Source organism: Phascolarctos cinereus, unplaced genomic scaffold (assembly GCF_003287225.1).
Source record: "Phascolarctos cinereus isolate Bilbo 61053 unplaced genomic scaffold, phaCin_HiC Scaffold_726;HRSCAF=1367, whole genome shotgun sequence".
NCBI classification, from domain to species: domain Eukaryota; kingdom Metazoa; phylum Chordata; class Mammalia; order Diprotodontia; family Phascolarctidae; genus Phascolarctos; species Phascolarctos cinereus.
Window position 1 is genome coordinate 88,027,029 of NW_027556098.1, and position 12,269 is coordinate 88,039,297.

At 40.6% G+C, this 12,269-nt stretch overlaps 1 protein-coding gene across 1 annotated transcript in view; it reads left to right on the top strand.

Annotated features, from left to right (window-relative positions):
• ADGRG7 (adhesion G protein-coupled receptor G7) overlaps positions 1–12,269 on the top strand; it is an 82,640-nt gene that overhangs the window by 45,422 nt on the left and 24,949 nt on the right. Inside the window, exon 9 of the mRNA XM_020999959.2 lies at positions 4,540–4,718. Coding sequence (XP_020855618.1) covers positions 4,540–4,718 — 179 coding nt within the window. The remainder of the gene's footprint in view (positions 1–4,539; positions 4,719–12,269) is intronic.

A 12,269-nucleotide genomic window follows, 5' to 3' on the forward strand; every position in this document is an offset into this window, starting at 1 on the left:
AGGAATAAGGGAGAAAGAAAGGAAGAGAGAGAAGGAATAAGGAAGGAATGAAGGAAGGGAGAAAGAAGGGAGGTAGTAAGGGAGAAAGAAAAAGAAAGGAGGGAGGAAGGGAAAGGGGGAGGAAGGAAGGGAAGATGGGAAGGAACAAGGGAAGAAGGAAGGCAGTGAGTGAGTGAGTGAGTGAGTGAAGGAGGTAGGGTATTTATTTAGCACTTAACTATGTGTCAAGCATCATGCTACAAGTTAGGGATACTGCTAAAAGCAAACAAGACAATCTCTACCTTCCAAGAGTTTACATTCTTATGGGGGAAGACAATATATGTAGGAGTTCTGGAAATTGGGTAGCAGGTGGGGGGAGGAAGGATAGCCAACACTTATAGATAAATTTTAAAATTATAAATTTAAAATAAAATAAAAGGCCCACCAAATCTTTGGGGCTAACAGTGACATAACCCCTCATAGATACAGTCATACCTACCATTCAGAGTCAACTTTGGACAAACCTATGCAGGCCCCCTTCAATGCTCTTCTATTTTGTGGGTACCCTTTTCACTCTGCTATCTGTCCATGCTACTCTATCACTCTACTTAGGGTCCTTATGCTTCTCTGCTTGATGCCCAAGCTTATTGCTGCCTTAGTCTGTTTGTACCTTCCAAAATGTCCAAGGTAACAATTAATTGACCTGATTAACTAATCTGTCTTGATATGAAAATGGGAAAGGCTTAGAAGAGAAGCCAGTCCAGCAAGCTGCCAGTTTTCTTCCACCCCTGGAAATATGCATTTTAACTGTGTTTTTCTGAAGACCTCATCCTCTGCTTTTGTCATATAATTCCAAGAAGTATCTCTAATAGTGAGACTCTTATGGTAGGTGGGAGCAGCTAGGTGGTGCAGTGGGTAGAGTGCCAGGCCTGGAATCAGGAAGACTCATCTTCCTGAGTTCACATCTGGCCTCACACTAGCTGTGTATCCCTGGGCAAGTCATTTAATCCTGTTTGCCTCGGTTTCTTCATCTGCAAAATGAACTGGAGAAGGAAATGGCAAACCACTCTGGTATCTTTGCCAAGAAAACCCCAAAGAGGGTCACAAAGAGTTGACACGACTGAAACAACTGAACAACAAATATGGCAGATGGGAAGATTAGGTAATAACAAGGCAGATTGGCAGGGCAGGGAGACACTTCAGAACCATTTAAATTATATTGTGTAAATAGTCCCCTTTTCTGAAGTGGAAAGAACACTGGTTTTGGAGCCACAAGCACTAGGTTCAAATAACGGTTCTGCTACTTACTACCTGTGTGACTTAGGCCAGTCACTTCTTTGGGCCTCAGTTTCCTCGTCTGAGTAACGACTCACATCTGTATAGTGATTTAAGGGTTATACAGCTTAGCTATTTGATTCTCACAACAACTATGAGAACAGATACTACAGGTAGTAAGTATTCCCATTTTACAGTTGAGCAAACCTTTTTCCTGTCAGTGGACCCTCAGCTGCTTCTGGAGAACAAGTAGCCATCTCTAAGCCTCAAGAAATATGTGTTTGCTGCCCTGCACCCCTATGCAGACATCATCATCTTTCTCTATATCCTTGTCATCACTGGCCGGTCTAAGAAGTAGCCCTGACTGGGTCCTGCTGGGCCACCCACCGCTTCCTTCCTTCTCTGTTTTCTCCTCCCCACTTTTCTCCTAGCTTTCTTCCAACTCTCTTCCCTTCTCTTTTCTCTCTCTCCTCAAATCTGGTTGCTGTCACCTCCTGGGTAAGGGGCAAGGCAATCTGTGCTCTTCCCCTTCCCCTTCCCCTCCCCTAAGGCCGAGGCTGAGGTGTGAGGGAGAGCCCCCGCCCTCTGCATATAATTGTGTATTTTTATGTTCAAACCACACCCAAGACTGTGGTGGCCCTGTCTGTGTCCTCAGCACAGCCTCACCCGACTCTCGAGCTTGAGTGGAAGGGACTGACTGAGCCAGGCCCCCTCTCCCTTTACCATACTGCGCGAGCCCTGCTCTCTGACCTTGCCTATTCCCTAAGGTGGGGGCAGATTTCAGGTTACAAGGAAGAAGAATGAGCCCAAAGTCTGAGGGTGCACGTCTTCCCTCAGCACTCTTGCCCATTCACCCCTTCAGCCTGGCCCAGATCAGCCCCCTTCCTACTCCCTTGTCCCCCGGCCTTCCTTTGGGGAAAGGGGATGCCCCCCCTGGACTGAGCATCAAGGGGAGGGGACACTGGATGTGTTTCAACCTCCAGCTACTGTCAATAAAGGTTTAATAAATGAGAAAAAATGGGGGGGCAGCTAGGTGACACTGTGGATAGAGCACCAGTCCTGGAGTCAGGAGGACCTGAGTTCAAATGTGGCCTCAGATGTTTCCTAGCTGTGTGATTCTGGGCAAGTCACTTAACCTCAGCCTCAGTTTCCTCATCTATAAAATGGAGATATTAATGGTACGTACCTCCCAGCATTGTTGTGAGGATCAAATGAGATACTAATTGTAAAGTGCTTTGCAAACCTTAAAGTGTTATATAAATGCTAGCTGTTATTGCTGTTTCATGTGGCAGCTCTTCAAATATTTGGAGGCAGCTTTCCCATCTTCCCTTCTTCCCTGTTCATCTTTTCTTATTCTCAGTTTCTTTCGTTCTCACCTGGCATGCTCTAGAGGCCTTTTACCATTCTATTCACCTTCATATGGTTAAGCTTCAGCTTAGCCCATGTTCTTTCTGAAATGTGATACACAGAGTTTGAACACAACACTTTAGTTATTGTCTGATCTGGGAAGAATACAGTGGGACAACCACCACTTGTTCCAGTTTTTATTTTTTAATTGATGTAGAATTACAGGCTTCTAGATCCTAGAGAGTTGGAAAGGATTTGAGAGATCAATGAGTCCACTCCCATCTTTTCAAATATGAGAAAATGTAGGCACAGGTTTAAGTTACTAGCCTAGGGTTATACAGCTAGTCAGAGTCATAGGCAGGACTTTAACTCAAGTTTTTCTGAATTTCTAACCTCTACCCATCACAACATGCTGCCTCTCACTGTTGGCTCAAATTGAGCTCAGAGTTTACTAAATTCCCTAGATATTTTTGGCAGGGGATGGAGGTGGGGGGGTGAGGAGAGGGGGAGGCAATCAGGGTTAAGTGACTTGCCCAGGGTCACACAGTTAGTGTTTGGATTTGAACTCATGTCCTCCTGACTCCAGGGCTGCTGCTCTATCCACTGTGCCACCTAGCTGTCTCCCTAGATATTTTTTTCAGACAAACTTCTTTCTTACCACACCTTGCCTATGTTGTACTTATAACAATGACTTAAAAAAATCCCCACATGTGAATTTGTATTTTTTCTATTGAATTTTATTTTTTAACAGAAATTTGCCTTTTCTCCTTCCTGACTCCCCCATTCATTGAGAAAGAAAGCAAAACCTCTATTATAAACATGTATACTCAGCAAAACAAACTCCTGCTCTTAAATTTTATCTCATTATATTCTGCTCATCAATTTGACCTATTTTAGTCTTTTTTTAATCGGAAGACAGTTAAATACAATCTGGTTGGCGGTCTTGTTTAGAAATAGTATTAACAGTAACACTTTTGGTTTGCAAGGTGCTTTCCTCACAGCGATCCTTGGAGGTTAGTATTCAAAGTATTATTAATCCCATTTGACTAAGGAAGAATTGCTCAGGGAGATTCAGTGACTTCTCCAAAGTTACAGTAGTAGAAAATTTCAGAGCTGAAGTTCAAAACTCAGGGGTCTCCTGACTCTAAGCTTAGCACTCACCTTACCATGTTAATTCCCATTGAAGGGATCCATTCTTCAGCTTTGTTGATAATTATCTGAGCCTCCTCTCACATACTTTTAGTGACAGCGAACTCAGTTCCTCAGAAGGCAGCATATTCACACTAATGCATCTTTTCCCTGTTTTTATATTCTCTTTGAAATACAGCCCTAGAAATGGTATTGCTGGGTCAAAGGGTATGCACAGTTTCATAGCCCCTTTTGGCATAGTTTCAAATCAGAATGACTATAATTACACTGTCTTTTCACATTATTTTTTGGTGGGGGGAGGGGAGAGGCAATGGGGTTTAAGTGACTTGCCCAGGGTCACACAGCTAGTAAGTGTCTGAGGCTAGATTTGAACTCAGGTCCTCCTGACTCCAGAGCGAGTGCTCTATCCAGTGTGCTACCTAGCTATCCCTTTTCACATGTTTAATTTACTTTGACCTTTGCTGTAAGCAGTCATTGATCTGGTCACACATGTACAACTAATTCTGAGCTGGGAGATGGGGGTGGGAAAGCTAGGCTTATAACCAGTTCTTTTCCTGTATGTTGATGTAGTCAATTTCTTTTTTTTTTTTATTATTAAAATGAAGGCATTCAGTGTTTGCCGTTTCCAAGGCCTTCTGACTCATTTTTGAAGAAGGTAATCAGGAGGTGTAGGCATGAGGGTTCTGAGCAGTCTGTAAATAAGGCTATGGCAGCTTTCATTTCTTCTCCTTCTTTTGTGTCCATTTCTACATTGATCTCATGCATATTTTAATTTTTTCTTATCTACAGGCACCAATGGGAAATTTGGCTTTGTTCTATATCAGAATAACAAATTTTTCCAGTCAAAAACATTCACCATTAGGTCAAATTTTAGTCAAAGAGTTGTTTCATGCAAATTTTCTGATGGCGGTGCTAATCATTTGATGGAAGTTCCAGATGTTTCTGTTGAAATGATCTTTAAACCAAAGGTGAGTTTTCCTATAAATCATAATAACAATTTGGGCCACTTGAAATTTAAATCAGGGATAACACAAGTAATTACAATTCAAAGGAACTTTCCTTTTCCAGGCTAAGTAACGTGAGACAAGGAGCTAGGTCTTTTAAAAAGAGGGAAAGCCGGAGGAAGAAAGGAAGGAAAAAAAGGAAGGAGAGAGGAAGGCAGGTGGGCAGGCAGACTTTTAAGCAGCTAGGTGGAACAGTGGAGAGAATCAGGAGGATGTGGGTTCAAATTGTGTGGGACAACGGCCACACTAGAATTAAAAGTTCGGAGGCTGAGTCAGAGATCAGAAAAGGTTTTATTCTTTCGCGTGTGAAAGGGCATAGCCCCGGTTGCTCAAGCAGCGACAGCCAGGGAGTGCAAAGTCCGTTAGTGGGGAACAAAGTTTTGTAGTCTTAACGCGATACCCCCTCCCCATTCCTGAACCTTTCTTCCCATTGGCTGGGTTTCAGGGTGCACAATCTAAACGCGGCTGTCTAAGACCCTTAGTACAATAATATTCTTATTTGGAAATATTTGCCTAGAGACAAAAGCTCGGGGAGACTTTTAATAATCTACTTAGTTCTGCCCAGAGACAAAGGATCGAGAAGACTTTCCATAACTGTTTAGAAGTTCCGCCTAGAGACAGATAAGCAGAAAGCCCCTGCTGGTTAAACTAGCAGTCTTTCACAATTTTTACCTTGCTAGAGGAATTGGAGCACAGGTTAATTCTTGCTTAATGCACAGCAAATATTTGCAGATTCATCAAGTTTTACTGTTTTGGGGGTACAAAGGGAATTTATGAGTTTTAGTACTGAGGTAACTTCATCTATCTCACTCAAAATCTAGCCTCAGATGCTTATTAGCTGTGTGACCTTGGGTAAGTCATATAATCTCTGGGTGCCTCAGATTCTTCCCTTGTAAAATGGGTATAATAATAGCACCTATCCCAACTCCTAAGGCTGTTGTGAAGATAAGATAGGATGATATTTATAAATCGCTTTGCAAACCTTAAAGCTGTGTAGCTATTATTAGTATTAAATAAGTTACCCCCCACTACTACTACTACTGATGCTACTAGTGTTGTTATTCAAGTCATTTCAGTTGTGTCCTACTCTTCATGACCTTTTTGGGATTTTCTTGGCAAAGATATTGGAGTGGTTTGCCATTTCCTTCTCCAGCTCATTTTACAGATGAGGAAACTGAGGCAAACAGGGTTAAGTGACTTGCCCGTGGTCACATAGATAGGAAGTGTCTGAGGCCTAATTTGAACTCAGGTCTTCTTGACTCCAGGCCTGGCTCTCTATTCACATACCACCTAGGTGCTCATTACTACTAGTACTGCTAAGTTAGTACCTAGTAAAATCAGAGCAGGCTTCTTAGCCTTTTGAAAGGGCTTAAAGGATATGTAGTGTTTCAAAAGGTGAAGAAGGTGACACCCTCAACATTTGAGGCTAGGCAAGAGCATAAACAAAAGCATGGTGACATGAGAGGTCAATGGGGAGAGGGTAGGGGAAGACAGTAAGTCAGTAAGCTTTTACTGAGTCCTTACTGACTGCTAAATGCTGAGGTTATAAAGAAAAGGAAAAAAAAGCCTCCCTGCCCTCAAGGAGCTCACATTCTAATGAGGGAGGCCAGGGGTCAGGCACCAGAAAAGATTTTCCTGTGGAAAATGAAATGTAAGCTAAGTCCTGAAGGAACCCAGGAAAGCTATGAGATGGAGGTGGGTGGCCAAGCGTCTAAGGCACTGGGGACAGTCTATGCAAAGGTCTGGAGTCAGGAGATGGGGTGCCCTGTGTGAGCCAGTGTAGCTCAGTCCCCGAGTATGCAGAGGGGACTAAAGCATGAGAAGACTAGAAAGGTATAATGGGATGAGTTTCTGAAGACCTTTAAAAGCGAAACAGAGGACTGTATGTGATACTGAAGGTAATATGGAGCAACTAGAGTTTATTGAGTAGAGGGACAGATGGAGGATTTTGGAAAATCATTTTGGTAGCTAACAGTGTTCAGGAACCAGAGCTGATTGTTAAATATTCAGAGTATGCATTTACACCTCAGGTATTGGCAAACATTGCTGAATCATGGCTTGGTTTATTATTTGATTGTCTAGATGAAAAGTGATGGAGAAAATATTAATAATGAAGATTAAACCTAAAAGTAGTCATGAGTACTTTTATTGTTGCTGTAGAGTTCATTGTTAAACATTTACCAACACACCCCTGTTGATAGCTGAATGGAGAATGAATTGGAGTAGAGACAGATGAGTCTAGGAGACTAGTTAGAAGGCTGTTGCAATAGTTTAGATGAGAGTTGGTGTGGTCCTATGTGTGTGGGGGGATGACTGTGAGTGAAGAGAAGGGGAAATGCTATGAAGGTAAAAACAACAAGATTTGAGAACAGGTTAAATATGAGGGGGTGAATGTGAGTGAAAATTCAAGGATGGCATTGAGGTTCAAGCCTGTAGGATGGTGGTGTCAATGGTAATAGGAAAATTGGGAAATGGAGTAAATATGAGAGGAACATATAGTACCTGTAGAGGGGAAATATGGGACAAGACTTGAAAAGTAGAAAGGGGTCAAGTTGTAGAGGGCCTTGAACGCCAAAGTTATTATAATGGTACTCAGGAAGAATAGGAAGCCAATGAATACTTTGGGGAAAGGGGATTGGGAGCTAGGAGGGTGTTATTGGTGAGCTACTTTATCTGGGTAAGCTCCATAGAAAGTTTCAATTGGTGCCCTTAAATATGGGCAAGAATCTCTTTGAATTTGGGTAGAGGCAGGTAGGAATTGTAAGGAAGCATTCTTTCTTCATCGATTATCTACTTTTTTTTTGGCAATAATTCAGGAAGTATATGTTAGAAGAAATTCACATAAAAATTAGAAGATAATAGTTCATCTTTAGGAGTTTTGTTCCATTTATATCTGGAGTTCTTCTCTTCAAAGAATAAAAAGGAAACAACCTCAGACATCTAAATAGGATATCAACTCAACTTTCACCTTTCTTAAGTCAGAGTCATGAGGAGAAAGGAATAATGATCAAAGTTAAGGGAGCACCTCATGAATCAAAGTCTTTTCAGCATATTTCTCTTGGCTACATGGAAGGAAATTCAGTATTTGTGGATGATTTGAATCAAAATAATAAAATGATAATAATATCTAAATTAGTGTACAGGTTTAGTATGACATCAACCCAAATCTCAATGAATTTCTTTATAGATCAGGATAAAATAATTTCTTAGACAAATAACTCAACAAGAGTATCAATGGTACACTCGGGTGGGGGAGAGGGAACTGATTAAATTTGGGCTTCTTTCATATCTTAAAACAGAGCACTGGGCCTGGAGTTAAGAAGACTCATCTTCCGGAGTTCAAATCTGGCCTCAGATACTAACTAGCTCTGTGACCCTGTGACTTAACCCTCTTTGCCTCAAGTTTCCTCATCTGCAAAATGAGCAGGAGAAGGAAACAGTAAAATACTCTGGTTTGTTTGTCAAGAAAACCCCAAAAAGGGCCAGAAAGAGTCAGATGAGACTGAAATGACTGAACAACAACAAAAGCTATCATTCCAGCTATCTGATATTTCAGAAAAAAAATAGGCAAGACAATAAGCATTTATTAAACGCTGTGTGCCAGGCACTTTGCTAAGGGCTAGTGATACAACTACAAGCAAAAAGAAGGACAGGCCTGCCTTCAAGGAGCTATTTCTAATAGGAAAATACAACACACAAAAAGGAGCTAAAAATAGAGAGGGGCTGAGAGGGATGTTATTCACATAAGGGCATGTGTTAAAGTCTATAAAGCCAGCAACACAGCCAGTGGAGAATAGAATACAACCTCTAATGCAGAGGTTCCCAAACTTATTTGGCCTACTGCCCCCTTTTCAAAAAAAAAAATTGCTTAGCCCCCCCCGGAAATCTACTTTCTTTAACCCTTTAACTTTTTTAAAAATTTGCATCATTTCAAAAAAATATAAATTAAAAAAAATGACGCATCTTAAATTTAATAATTTATTGTACACTTACAGGTTTTTTTCCCCCGTATTGAAATTTGATGACACAATATTGTGTCATGTAAACATATGGTATCATATTGTAAACAAGTCATTACATGCACATATTCCTGAAGACCCATGCTGGACTTCCTGACAATGTGCGACACACTTGCCTGCCAACGCTTGCTTGTTAAGACCTGTTGGCAGACTTGACCTGATTGGTTATAACCTGCATTTTTGTGTTTATTTGGAAAATAATGTAATCGTACAACTTTAACTGTGTTATACAATAGATGAAACATGTATGAATGGTTTTTCAAAATTTTCTTCTCTTCTTTCCTTATGCTTCCATCACCCCCTTATTTTTATTCAATACCCCCTATTGCACCTGAGGCTAATCCGCCCTCACCTGCCATTGTTCCAGTGCCCTCCAGGGGGCAGTATCACCTACTTTAGGAGCCTGTACATAATGGAGGCCCTGGGAGGATCTCACCAATGGGAAAAGAGGGTCACCATGGCCAAATGAAGTTCCAGGATGAGATGGCAGCTGAAGTATGGTAGCAAAGTCTGAAAAGTCAGAAACAGAGAAGGACAAAGAAACAGAATAAGATAAAAAATGGAATACATTATAAATTATTAGGATAAATAGAAATGGAACCAAAGGCAGAGAGAAACATTTTGGGTTTTTTTGGTCCAGTCCTGTGGTTTCATTGGTGTAGGAAGCTATCAGTGAGGAAAACAGTACAGATCAGCAACGTATGGACTTCAGAGAGTTGCCTGAGATGATATTAGTATGCGTCAGTGACAGGAACTTAAAGCCTATTCATCCAGACTCCATGGCTGACCCTCCACGTACTACATGATGCTGCCTTTCAGTACAGAGGTGAGAAAAGACAAAGTAAGGACGGGACTCAATGTTTAATAAATGATGGGAAACTCCGTACAGATATGATATAGAATACATTTAGATTTCTACCTCAGACCACAAAACCTAGCTGTTTCATAGAAAAACATAGAAAAGAACTATAAGAAATTAGAAGAAAATGAAATACTGTATTTAAGTCAGTTGTCTGTTCTCCACAATAAATTGCATCTATTAAATAGATTAAGTTATCAGACACTATATATGGGTTCAGTTACATAAAAGTAACAAAGGTTCTGTATGATGAAATAATGCAATAAAAACAAAAAGAAAATAACATGTTGGGGAAATAGTTTTGGTAAATATAACAGTTTAAATCTGACGTGTGTTGAAGCAAAAAACATATTTAAAGGAACTGAAAACAAATTAAAATATTAAAAGGAAACACACAGTTTGCTTTAGATAAATGATCCAAGGATATAAAAAGACAACATATAAAAGGGTAATACATATTTTAAATAATCATTTGAAAAATCTTTAATCTCACTAATAATTCAACAAATAAAGACTAAAACAAATTTGTTTTTGTTTTTTGGCTAGGCAATGGGGTTAAGTGACTTGTCCAGGGTCACATAGCAAGTGTCATGTGTTGAGGCCAGATTTAAACTCAGGCCCTCCTGAATCCAGGGCTGGTGCTCTATCCACTGTGCCACCTAGCTGCCCTGTCTAAAACACATTTGAAGCATGACTTCATGCCCATTAAGTTGGACAGAATGCTGAAAGTAATGAAAGTAAATGCTTGTGGAGTTGTGAAGAAAATTTGCAGGCTTTATATAGAGATTAATCTGGCAGTATATATCAAGAGTTGAAAAAAATAATGCCCTTTGAACCAAAAATACTAATGTTGGGAATATCACTTGAGAGTGTTATCAAAAAAGAAAACAAAACTCTCTAAGAGGCTCTTTGCCATAGTGGATAAAGGCCAGAACCTGGAGTAAATAAGACCTGAGTTCAAATTCCTCCTCAGACACTTGCTACTGTGTGATCCAGGGCAAGTCATTTTTCCATTCTTCCTTTGTAAAATAAGGTGACGGGACTCAATGGCCCTAGGGTCCCTGCAGGCTCTACATCTATGTTATCATCTAGTCAAAGTTATTTTAGCAAAATTATTTATACTTGCACAGGGCCTCAAACAATCTAAAATTCCAGTAGTTGGGAAATGGCTGAATAAACCATGATACATCACTGTTAGGTAAATCTATAATGAGATTTTAAAATTATAAATATAAGAAATGTAAAGAAAATTGGAATTACTTAAATAAAATAATGGAAAGTAAAGAAAACAGAGCCAGAAGAAGAGTATATATCTTGATTCCCGCTATATATGAAGAATGAATGAAAAACGTGGACTAAGGATTTACTTTGTGCTGGGCACAGTGTCAAACCCTGGGACTACAAAAACAAGCTAACAAGACTCTCCTTATCATTCTAATTTTTGTTGTTGAGTCATTTCAGCTGTGTCTAACCTTTTGTTACCCCATTAAGTGTTTTCTTGGTAAAGATGATAGAATGGTTTGCCTTTTCCTTCTCCAGCTCATTTTGCAGATAAGGAAACTAAGGCAAACAGGGTTAAGCGACTTGTTCAGGGACACACAGCTAGTACATGACAGAATCTAGATTTGAACTCAGGAAGATGAGTCTTCCTGATTTTAGACCCCGCATTCTCTCCACTGCAGTGCCTATCATTCTAACTGAGAGATGTGACAAAGAAGGGAGCAGTGACCAGGAAGAGGTGTTTTGGTAGCATTCATGTGGTTACTGTTTTCAGACCTGGAGTTGGAAAGGGGGGGAAGGTGGGGCAGAGGAAATGTTTAATGGCTGTGGATAGGGTCTAGTAGGTCTGAGTCCAGGATAGATGTGTTAAATGTTCACCATTCAGAAGCTGGAGGGCAGGAGTAACATGGCCAGGAACGAAAAATGTATTCACAAACATAGAGGTAAATGAATAAGGAAGAATATATAGAAAATACACAATTGGTTACTGTTGATGAGAGGAAGCCAACAAGACAGGAGTTGGCAGTCTCCATCATGTTTTCCCAGTCTGATGTGAGGTTGGCCTCTTCCACCTTCTCTCTCAGTGAGGCAATTGGGGTTAAGTGATTTGCCCAGGGTCACACAGCTAATAAGTGTCAAGTATCTGAGGCTGGATTTGAACTTAGGTCTTCCTGACTCTAAGGCCAGAGCTGTATCTACTGTGCCACTTGGCTGGCCCTTCTACTTTTTCTCTTGAAGCTGGAAGCCAGAAGTGCCCAAAGTTACTCAGGGCTCAAAGAGTCCCAAAGTAGCCTTGAAGCTTAAAGAGTCCAGAAAAGGTCTGAAGAAGCCTGGATTTCTCTCACTCTATCAACTCTGCTCCACCCCTCACACAGGGCAAGCCATTTGTCTCCATCCATGAGCAGAGAGTCTCATACCAATGGACTTTGGGACAGGGGTTACAAACGTATTTGTTATAAATATTATTTTAAAATATCATTTAATATTTTACAAATATTATTTGAACCTTACCCAGGGTGGGATAGATGCTATTATTATCCCCATTTTACAGATGTGGGAATTGAGGCAAGTTAAGTGACTTGCCTAGTATCACCCAGCTAGCAAATGTCTAAGGCTGGATTTGAACTCAAGTCTTCC